Source organism: Aulonocara sp. 'chitande type north' Nkhata Bay, linkage group LG3 (assembly GCF_057382095.1).
Source record: "Aulonocara sp. 'chitande type north' Nkhata Bay isolate Kocher_YH1m ecotype deep benthic linkage group LG3, A_spYH_male_GT1.1, whole genome shotgun sequence".
In the NCBI taxonomy this organism is placed as follows: domain Eukaryota; kingdom Metazoa; phylum Chordata; class Actinopteri; order Cichliformes; family Cichlidae; genus Aulonocara; species Aulonocara sp. 'chitande type north' Nkhata Bay.
The window spans coordinates 12,101,013-12,112,782 of record NC_141346.1 but is presented as its reverse complement, the minus strand read 5'-3'; the positions used below and the strand labels follow the sequence as shown (position 1 = coordinate 12,112,782).

Sequence of the window (11,770 nt, the reverse complement as noted above, 5' to 3'; positions counted from 1 at the left end):
AGTGAGCCTTCACCGACAAGGTCCAGAAACTTACCCTGGATCCAGATGAAACCATGGTGTCCTTTGATGTAGTCTCTCTCTTCACGTGCATACCCACCACGGAGGCCGTGGAGACTGTCAGAAAACGACTACAAGAAGACAGCTCTTTGGAGGACAGGACCAACTTCACACCCGATCAGATTTGCACCCTGTTAGACCTCTGCCTCACCACTACATATTTCAAATACAACGAAGGCTTTTACAGACAAAAACATGGCTGTGCCATGGGCTCCCCCGTGTCACCTATTGTAGCCAACCTTTACATGGAGGAAGTGGAAAGAAAGGCTCTTGGCTCTTTCAAAGGAAGAGTACCCAGCCACTGGTACAGATATGTGGACGACACCTGGGTCAAAATCAAGACACAAGAAGTGGAATCCTTCACTGCGCACATTAACGCTGTGGATAAAAACATCAAGTTCACCAGGGAAGACACAAAGGACAACTGTTTGCCTTTCCTGGACTGCGCTGTACACATTGAAGAGAACGGCAACCTCAACATCGAAGTTTACCGGAAGCCCACACATACGGACCAGTACCTCCTCTTTGACATTTTAAACGAGAATAAGAAAGAAAAGTATGTCTTTGTGCCCCCTTTTCCCAGTTAATCCCCTATCGGCCCCCCTGGTTAAACTTTGCTAGATCCGCCCCTGCACAGTTACCAGCCGTCAGCTACGTAGAAAAAGATCCTCGAGTAGAAAGTAATATTAAATAAATTCTAACAACAGCTTATCAAGCTTAAACGTGCTGCTGTTGTTCAGCCGCTGGTTTCCTCTTTCTGGTGCAAAGTGGGCCAAAAACAAACAAGAGAAACGGACTCGCGACAGAAAAGCTGATCAGCTGATCATTTAAGCAGTTTCACGATTGAAGTAGCAGCCGCTTGTTAAGCTTAACGTGGGAATGCTTTACAAACATTCAGAGATGGACTTACACACTTGCTTTACTTCTCTCGGGGATAACTTTGTCGGAGATGAAATGCCAGGTTGCTAGCGAAGCTCCACATGCTATCCAGACCACTGACAGGTCCCGCATGCCACAGCCGCTCTATCACGTAATGCATACTGCTCCGCGTTCTGAGGTGAGTTACGGCGTGTTGCAAGTTTTGTGAGGTGCTTTCATGATATTTAATGGATCGGATTACATTTTTTATTTTTCTCCGATATCCGATCCAGTAATTTAGGTCAGTATCGGACCGATACCGATACGTAATATCGGATCGGTCCATCTCTAATTAGGACCCTACACCACCGGGCAGAACATGTTCCCTCTAAGCCTGAAGGAAAAAAGAAGGAACACACACATGTAAAGGAAGCACTCAAAACGTGCGGCTATCCTAAATGGGCGTTCTTAAAGTCAGCAAAGAGGCACAGAAAAGAAGACCAGACACCAGCGAGGGAGGATAAGAAGGACAGACGCAACAACATTGTCATCCCCTATGTAGCCGGTGTATCAGAAAAACTGAGGAGAGTTTTCTCCAAGCACGACATCCCGGTGCATTTCAGACCCAGCAACACGCTCAGACAAAAACTGGTTCACCCGAAAGATAAAACGCCAAAACACAGACTTAACAATGTGGTGTATGCTGTACAGTGCAGCGAGGAATGCCCAGACCTCTACATTGGAGAGACCAAACAGCCACTTCACAAGCGCATGGCACAACACAGAAGAGCCACCTCCACAGGACAAGACTCAGCAATCCATCTGCATCTTAAGGATAAAGGACACTCTTTCGAGGATGCCAATGTTCACATTTTGGACAGAGAGGACAGATGGTTTGAAAGAGGAGTGAAAGAAGTATCTATGTCCACTGTGAGTGACCATCTTTGAACAGAGGCGGGGGTTTACGACACCAACTCTCTGCCATCTATAATCCAGTTTTGAGATCCCTTCCCAGACGCCTTAACGTCCACTCACATCCTGGGCCATCTGATCTCAGGAATTCGCATGATAAGGTGGGGCCAGGTTTCAAATGAACCCACCCGAAACTCTGGCTGATTGGGGCCCACACCCAGTTTCACACCTTGGCTCAGGCGATTAGAGGATCATCAGGGGGTCCTTTTGTCCCTCTGTGGGGGGTCACTCCCACTAGGTTTATATCTGGGACTCTCCACCATTTGACCTTAGAACTGGAGAAGCTTCTCGGATGAGAGATGAAACGTCTTCAAGTAACTTAAAGAAGTCCAGACGCTTTTCTTTGCAAGCTCCTTTGACTACGATGACCTGGATGACTGAGAACCTTCACAGACATCTGTCTACCTCTGACATCCACCAGCTCATCCATATGTAGCTGGTTGGGCCACTCGTCTTTCTTTTTCGCTCTCTCCCTCGCTCTCTCCCTATGCAGCTAGGTTAATTGCGAACCCACCTGCATATTGATTGCAGGGTGGTGCAGTCCGTATAAAGTTAAGCCGGTGTTCTCCTGGTTTATTACTCCCGTGCGTTTGCAAAAAGCAGCAGTCAATGCTGGCACATCGAGACGGATTGATCAGGAACCGAATAGACAGCTAAAGATAGGCTCTCGCTTGACCTCCGATTCCTTCCGAGTACCAGAATTTGTAATAATATAGTTTTGCGGCCTGTTGTAGCGCGGCAGTTTCTGTTTAACTCCAGCGTTGCGGAGAGAGGTGCTCGAGTTATCTCCACCAGTGCAGTATAGCACCTCCGGTCCTGGGGTAAGTTGTTAAAACTACTTTTATTAGCATTCACAATTACCGGAGGCTAAGGTTACATTTATCCTTTGTTTTAGGGTTTGATTGCTGCCTTCACCTCTCCGTGGCAAATCGTATAAACCTTAATTGGAGAATCGAGACGTCTGCCTAGTCGCTGTTTGAGGGCTCCTCCTCGGTGGATCTGCTGTCTTGTCTTGTCTTGTCTTTTGGTGTCATCTTTTATTTTTGTGGAACTGTTTTTATTTAGTGGGCTTACTTTTTTCTGGTTCGCCTGGTTCTATTCTATTTTATTCTGGATTGTTGCTTGTACCCATAGCTGGACTGGCCGCTGGCGATTTTTTGTTTTTATGGGCCGATGGATTTTTTTTTTTTTGAGGAAGGGTATATATAATGAAAGGTGTTGGATTGGCCAATTGGTCATGATCGACTCTGGGCTGGACCAATTACAGCCGAGGAGCCCGGATGCACCCTCCCCCTTGTTTAGCAATCACGTGATTTTCGCGCATTGCATGCCGGGAACTCATGGCAAAACAATCCAAGTAGCATCAAATGCAAGCATTTGTAGCACCGCAAAACGTTCATTCTCCGGTTCCAATAGCTTCTTGCTTTTTCTTTGCCGCACAAAAAAGGAATGTACAAAACAAAAGGAAAACAATGCCGGTCCGCACAAAGACAGAGTTGATGAAAAGTCAAAGAAAAGATAAGAGGAAAAAAAGGAGTGAAAGGGTCAGACCCTTACAAGCACACAGAGTAGACAAAGTTAGCGTGCTGCCCAACTTTCACCACGCTCAGATTTATAATTATACGGTTCTTGGAGTGAGTGCATACACTCATGAAGTTTAGTAACTTCAGGTCACTGCAACAAGCCCAGGTACAGTTTACCGACGGATGGGTGCAGGACCTTGAAATGCACCGTGTAGAACGAAAGACCATCGTACGAACAAACGTAAGTTTACCAGTCTCACAAATCGTCGTCATAAATACACACTCGTTAACCGTTTAGTATCCTCTGGGTGGTCTTGGGTCGATTTGTGCCATTTTTCATTGTTCGTTTACACGCCATTTGCACTGTGTTGAATGGAATATAGCGAAAGTCTGCAAAAAAAAGTTCGGTCACATTTACTGTTAAAATTTCAGTATGACTTCCGGAAATTAGCTTCAGTGGCTAAGCTAGCGAAAAACTCACACTATTGGGCTTAGTGGTCGATGTGCACCCCATTGAAACCCATTATAAACGCTTTTTTTTATTGCAGAATTTTTAAAATTGACGTCCGGGTGATGGCTTAACTTTCGGTTTCATTTTGCACTAGAGGCCTTAGAATTGCAATTTTTTTATTTGGCCACCGGGTGGCGCCATTGCTCCACCTTTGGCGCCTACTCGAACATCCACCTTTTCCAGCGGTCTGCTCGAGACAGACACCCGGAAGAGGCACACTGATTCCCCGCATGCAGCAGCAGCTTGGGCCGCTCCTCGTTTGGGACCATTTCTGACCCCAGATCGGTTAGACGGTGCATTTTTTTTTTTAATCAACAGGAAATGACGTATTTGTTGTCTCGTGGTATCGGACGTGTGTGCTGGAAATACGGAGACCGAACAATATGCCCCGCGGCTGCGCGAGGCACACCCGCGATTGAGGCACTCCTCCTGGGAAGCAGCAGACGCTTCGCCCCCTGGAGACCATTTTCTGGTCCTAAAAAAAAAATTAAAAGTCGATCGAAATAACTGTTGGTGCCAATCTTTGATCCATCTAAAGGCCTAATTATAATAACAATCAAATATTATTTCAAATGTTTTTTTTTTTAATATTTAGTTTTTTGTTTTTTGGGGCAAAAAAACAGGGCACTCATGTAATACAACTGGGATTTAAAGGGTTAAAACAACGAAAATGTAATTAAAACTTTATATGAATATTTCAGGGAGAAGTAGTTTTAAAAGACTGACCAATTTAAAGTGGAAAAAAAATGAATATAAATTTTTTTACAGTGCACTTTTTGGGGAATTGTCCTTTGGATGCATTTTTTTTAATGTGCTCCTGCAAGAAAAATAATGGCAGGTCAAAATGATTGTTGGTGCCAATCTTTGATCCATCTAAAGGCCTAATTATAATAACAATTGAATATTACCTCAAATGTTTTTTTTGGAAAATATTCAAGTTTTTTGTTTTTTCGGGCAAAAAAAGCAGTGCGCTCATGTGACGAAACCGGGATATAAAGGGTTAAAATCAGCGAAATGTAATTAAAACTTGATATGAATATTTCAAGGAGAAGTAGGTCTAAAAGACTGGCTAATTTAAAGTGGAAAAAAATATTAATATATAAAATTTTTACAGCGCTTTTTAGAGCGTGGTCGTTTTGTGCCTCTAAGCCCGATAGTGTATGCATTTTTCTAGGACTACCCCTTTGAGCTCAACGGTAATTAATTAGTAGTGGAAATAATTTCTGGTAGCATTACAGAAATGTAGCAGTGACAATAATATTGTATGTTGTAATCGTACTGGACAATTAGTGATACAAAACAACTGTTTTCTCCTGTGAATAAAAGTATATGTTTTTGTCAGTGTACCATGGTAATAACAGAAGCGAAACGCAATATTGTGTCAGGACAATTCACTATTTATGCACAATAAACAAAGGAGCATAGCGCCACAATTTCTGTTCAGCGCCAGACTTGCTTGTAACCTATATCACCAATTATGTTATGAAAAATGACGCATTAACTACTACAAAACTCTGACCTTTGTGGGAATGCTTGGAGCAGACTAACATGTGAGCTGGAGAGTTCTGAGACGTTATATTAGGTATATCCAGACCATCCGTCGGCTCTTACTTCGGAAACATGGCTTAAAAATTTTCTCTTAAACGACGTAATCCGATTAAAAAAAATGATCTCTTTACCCGTCGGCTTCCCGTGGCTGTCATGTGACCGGCTATTGCAGTTAATAATACAACAGCTTCTTGCCATTTTTTGTGTTTCTTTTTATCGCTGTGTAACTGAGTTCAATTGAAAGCCTGCGTGCGCTAGTACCTCTTGCCACAAGTTCCCAGAATCCTTTGCGGTTTTACCCCTGAATGATGTCACATTTTCACATTATCCTGGTGGGCCGATCTCTAGTCAAAATGCCCGGGCCGATTTTTTGTCCCAGTCCAGTAGTGCTTGTACCCACGCCTCTGTGATCGGGCTGGAGCGATCCTCTGCCCGTGTGTCGTGGTGGGAACTTTAAACTGCCTCAGTTGCTGATCTCAGGCTGTGGGGAGCCAGACTGGCTTGTGACGGAGGCCTGAACAATTACTACCAGCACGAGTTGTAATTTGTAATTTTGATGATAAGAGAACTCAAAGACTTAGAGCAATATAAATAATCAAGAATCTGCTATGGAATCTATTGGAAAAGTGACGATTGGATAATGAACAATGGGTATGGAAAGTGTTTCTGGCCTTATGGCTCAAAAACAATGGAAACAACAACAACAAAAACACATAAATGACAAGTTTGGACACAGATTATAGGTTTCCATTCGGAGATATTGAAGAGGAAGACTTTGATTATGAAAAGGACTGTCAAGGTGGTTATTTTGCCACACACGCTGAGAAAACGAACTTCAAAACGTTTAACTATGCAGAGCACAACATGAATGACCCTGAAAGTAACATTGACCCAGATACCCACTTCTACAATAACACCAATAATACTTGTGAGTACTATACAGATGACCAATTCAATGTGAATATTAAAATGGCAAATGCATTGTCGGTCATACATTTCAATAGTAGAAGCCTGTATAAAAGATTTTCTAAAATTACAGAATGTTTAAGTAAGTTAAAAAAGTTTAATATAATTGCAATATCAGAAACATGGCTCGATAATGAGAAAGTTAGTGAAATGGACTGGAAGGATACGAATTATTTACAATGAACAGGGTGAATAAAAAAGGAGGCGGTGTTGCTTTATATGTAGATAAAGTTTTGAAATGTAGTCTGATTGAATGCATGTCAAGCACCATAGATAACGTATTGGAATGTGTCACTATTGAAATCCATGTTGAAAAAGCTAACAATATAATTATAAGTTGCATCTATAGGACACCAGGTTCATGCCTTGAGATATTCAATGAAAAACTTGCTGCTATGTTTAGCAACCTAAATGATAAAAAAGTGCAAATAATTTGTGGTGAATTTAATATAGATTTGCTAAACCCAAATGGACATCAGAAAACAACAGATTTCATAAATACAATGTATAGTAACTCCCTTTTCCCTGTAATTATAAAACCAAGTAGAATAACAATTGATACAGCTACATTGATAGATAATATATTCACAAATAAAATTGACCATGAAATAGTAGGTGGACTTCTTATAACTGATATAAGCGATCATCTTCCTGTTTTTGCAATTTTTCAAAATTATTTTGGGATTAAAACTAAACAAAAGAATCAAATATTTGATATGATACGACATAGAACAACAAGAGCCATTGCTGCCCTCCAGGTGGACTTAAAGGAACACGATTGGAATGAGGTTTTTGCAAATGAAGATTCAAATAGTGCGTATGATGCATTCTTATCAACTGTAATTTCACTATATTAAAAACATTGTCCTTTAATGAAAATCACTAGAAAGCATCACAGATCAAATAAGCCATGGATCACAAAGGGGATAGAAGATGCATGTAAAAAGAAAAATAATCTATATAAGAGATTCATAAAACAGAGGACAAAAGATGCTGAAATAAAGTACAAGTTATATAAAAATAGATTAGTAAATATTATAAGAACAAGTAAGAAAGAATATTACCACAAATTATTGGAGCAAAGTAGAAGTAACACACAAGAAACATGGAGGATATTAAACAGTATAATCAAAAAGGGCTCAAAAAATAAGAATTATCCAGATTATTTTAAAAAAGATAAAGATATTGTGCTTGATAAAACTAAAGACATTGCAAATGAATTTAATGATTTCTTTGTAAATGTTGGCTTTAATTTAGCAAAAGAAATTCCAGAGTCAAGAAATAATAACGACCTAAATAAACATATTACTCAGAATGTGTCCTCCATGTTTATTGGTGCTGTAACTCATAGAGAAATAATTAACATTGTGAAGACATTTAAAAATAAAAAGTCCACTGACTGTTTTGGTATTGACATGATATTAGTTAAAAGTATTATAGAATATCTAGTGCAACCTTTTGCATACATTTGTAATCTGTCCTTTCAAACTGGTGTGTTTCCCTCACAAATGAAAATAGCAAAAGTTATTCCAATCCATAAAAACGGAGAGAGATGTCAGTTTACCAATTACAGGCCAATATCACTACTCCCACAGTTCTCAAAAATTTTAGAAAAGTTATTTGTTAATAGACTTGATAAATATATTGAGAAGCATAATCTCCTAAGTGATAACCAATATGGCTTTAGAGTGAAAAGGTCCACTTCAATGGCAGTGATGGAACTTGTTGAAGGGATATCTAATGCAATAGATAATAAGGAATATACTGTTGGTGTTTTTATAGACTTAAAAAAGGCGTTTGATACAATTGATCATTCTATATTAATAAATAAACTAGAGAGATATGGCATAAGAGGGATAGCATACAAGTGGATGAAAAGTTACCTGGATGAAAGATATCAATATGTCGAATTCAATAATGTAAAATCTAAGCAGTTGAAGGTAACTTGTGGTGTTCCTCCGGGCTCTGTGCTGGGCCCTAAATTATTTATATTATATATAAATGACATATGTAGTGTTTCCAAACTGTTAAAATGTGTATTGTTTGCTGATGATACCACTCTGTACTGCTCAGGTAAAAACTTAGAACAGCTTCTGACTGCAGCGGAAAAGGAGTTAAATATATTAAAAAACTGGTTTGATGTAAAGAAGTTATCATTAAATATAAAGAAAACAAAATTGATTATTTTTGGCACTAGACAAATGAAAAATGTATCTAAAATAAGGGTTAATGGAATTGAAATTGAAAGAGTGTACGAAAATAAATTTCTTGGAGTGATAATTGATGATAAGCTGAGTTGGAAGTCTCATATAAACCATGTGAAAACAAAAATATTCTCTATAAAACAAAGCATGTCCTGAACAAAAAATCATTATACACACTTTATTGTACTCTGTTGCTTCCATATATGACTTACTGTCTGGAGATAATGCATATAAAACGAACACTCTTCATATTTTCAAGTTACAAAAAAAAGCTATAAGAATTATAAACCAATCAAACTATATAGAACCAACTAACATTTTGTTTATTAATCTGAATACCCTGAAATTTTATGATTTAGTTGAATATAAAATGGCACAGATAATGTATAAAGCACAAAATAACTTGCTTTGCCCCAGTACTCAGAAGCTGTTCAAAGTCAGAGAGAGTCAATATGACTTAAGGGGAACAGATTTCTTTAAGAAAAACAAGATAAGGACAAATATAAAGCAGAGATGTGTTTCTGTTAGAGGAGTTAACCTGTGGAATAGTTATGACAGTGATTTAAAAAGGTGTAGTTCATTTTCCTTGTTTAAAAACATGTTTAAAAATAGAGTAATAGAAAAATATATAAATCAAGAATGAAAAGAGCAAAAAGGAGAAAAAAAAACAACCTCTTGATTCTTTTGCTTTGATGTAGTTACTTATCTAAGGTGGAAAGTTTTTTGTTTTTTTCTTTGTTTTTTTTTTTTGTTTGTTTGTTTGTTTGGTTTTTGCTTTGTTTTATTATTTTCTTCAAGCCCTGTGTACAGGAGCTGCATACAAAAAGATATTTTGTGAAAAGGGTTGGCGTAATAAGCAAATGCTTCAGCCAATACCTTTTGATTAGCCTTGTCTCATGCTTTCTTTCTTTATGGTAGATTTTTGTTCTGTTTTCACTGTTTGTTTGTTTTGTTTTTTTCACTGTTTTCACTGAGATTTGAATTTGAATGCTAATCAATAAAATCAAAATCAAATCAAAAACTTGTGGGGTGTAAGCCTTCCAGTTTGGTGTGTGTGTGCGTGCAAGTGTGATTTCTTTTATTAGAGATTGAATTTTTAGTTTTTATGATGTGTAGTGAGCCTGACGCTCAGTGTCCTTTTATTCTTTTAACGTATTTTTCTGTGTTTTATTTCAGTGAACAGAGGATGTGCAAGTGGCCTTGGGACCTCAGCTGGTGGATCGTTTTTGCTTTCCTTTGTACAGCACTGAGTGGGCAGTAGTGATTTTCTTTTTGTGTGTTTTTCTTTTGGGTCCATGGCTGCTGCTAAGTCCAAGTTCCATGATTGTTTTATTTTAACTTTAGGACACTGTCAACAACGACGGTACATTTTGCTTTCTAATATTTTATTTATTTTAACCGTAAATAAAACTGTATTAATATTGGAGCCAACCTGCCTCAGTGTGCATCCTTGAATCTGTGTGGCCTCTTTTATTCCGTTTATCTATTTTTCTTAAATATATATTTCCTGGGGGTGAAATTCCCCTAGGTGGCGTTGTCATTTTATTAGTATTTCTTTTAAACCCCGCCGACCACTTGGTCACACATACAACAAACAAACATCAACAACCAGGAAGCAGCTTCACCTCTCATAACACACACACACTCAACTCTATTCACTCACCTGGAGGAAGAACTCTCAGGTAAATAAGCCCCTGTGACAGTTTTCCTCTCATGAAGACCCGACACACATATGTTCCAGTGTCATTAACCGTCACATCCCTCAGACTCAAAGACACGTCTCCATCCTTCATCTGTCTGTCCTGCAGATCCACCCGGTTCTTAAACGATGGATGCTGGTTGTTTGAATCAAACTGACCATCCTGGTACAAAAGTACATGCTTATCTTCCAGGTCAGCTCTGCTCCACTTTACAGCTATGATGTTGTTGTTTGGAGCTCGACATGTCAGAGTGACGCCCTGTCCAGACTTAACTGTGATGGTTTTCTGACCTGAAAGAGGAAACAACACAGAGCAGAGAGATTAAAGGTCAAAGTACAACTGTGATCAGAATGATTGACTTTAAATATTTTGTTTATTTTCTTTGACATTTGAGTTTTTAGTCATGTTGGATTTAATGAACCTCTGAACATCCAGCAGGTCACCAGTGACCCACTGAGGGGGAATTTTAGCCTCATGCTAAACATGCAAAGTGTCAGAAACGACAAGATGTTAGCTTCCACAGAACAACAACATGTGCTGATAATAAGTGAACATAATGTGTGAGAGAAAGCAGCCTCTCATTATAAGACACTGTGAGTCTCTGCATGCTGCCTTTATGGAGCTACAGCTGTTTGTATACACTGAACAAGAAGCTTTGTAGCTGCATCCTGACTCCTGACACTACAACACATCACACTGACACACACATTACACTTCTTTGTCTCTGTCACAGCTGGATTACAGATGTTAAGTGTCCACCCAGCCTCTTGTCTCATTCACACACAGACAAACTGAATCCAGATGAAAATAGCTCTTAATATAATAATAATAATAATAAATTAAATTATTAAATTAAAATAACCTTAATAATAAAAAAAATAGCTCATAAGTAATAAATATTATTCAAAAATAAACCAGACTGATGTTCTCTATTCCTTGTTACCTAAGAGACAAACAGGTAAATCTCACCTGCAGAGACGAACAGGACAAACATCAAAGTGGAGCAGAGTGACGCAGTTACAGCAGACATGTCCGTGTTCTCTGTTTCTGCCGATCTGACTCTTAGTTTGTTCTAAATGTCTGAGTCTGAAATAGATTCTGTTACTCAGAAGTCAAAATGTGTGTTTATACCTGAGATTAAATTAAAGGTTTAAATAAAAATGACGCTTACTAACTACTATAACAAATCTGTCTTTCAGCCGCTCGCTCAAACTCTACACTTTTGTTCTAGCGTCTCTTCTGGAAGTCGCGTCACTGTATCGTTTAGTAGGTTGTTCTGTGGGACGAGCATAAAGTGCGTCATAACTAAAGCGGTGAAATCTAAAGTGTTTAACAGGTTCAGATCTTGAATGATCTCCACAAAACAACACAAACATAACCATCTTATCATCAATCATCAGCTACACACTAAAGACCATCGTCGGCCAAAGG

General features: G+C 38.9%; 1 protein-coding gene across 3 annotated transcripts in view; it reads right to left on the bottom strand.

Annotated features, from left to right (window-relative positions):
* The window catches only part of LOC147333986 (cell adhesion molecule CEACAM5-like), a 45,815-nt gene extending 34,249 nt beyond the window's left edge, over positions 1–11,566 (bottom strand). For all 3 annotated transcript variants that reach the window (XR_015128396.1, XM_086286454.1, XM_086286455.1), the window contains exons 1-2: positions 11,309–11,566; positions 10,303–10,629 (exon numbers count right to left, since the gene is read on the bottom strand). Coding sequence is in view for 2 of the 3 variants with exons in the window: in XM_086286454.1 (XP_086142580.1) it covers positions 10,303–10,629; positions 11,309–11,369 (388 nt within the window). In the remaining variant the exon portion in view is untranslated. The remainder of the gene's footprint in view (positions 1–10,302; positions 10,630–11,308) is intronic.
* Positions 11,567–11,770: the final 204 nt, after the last annotated feature.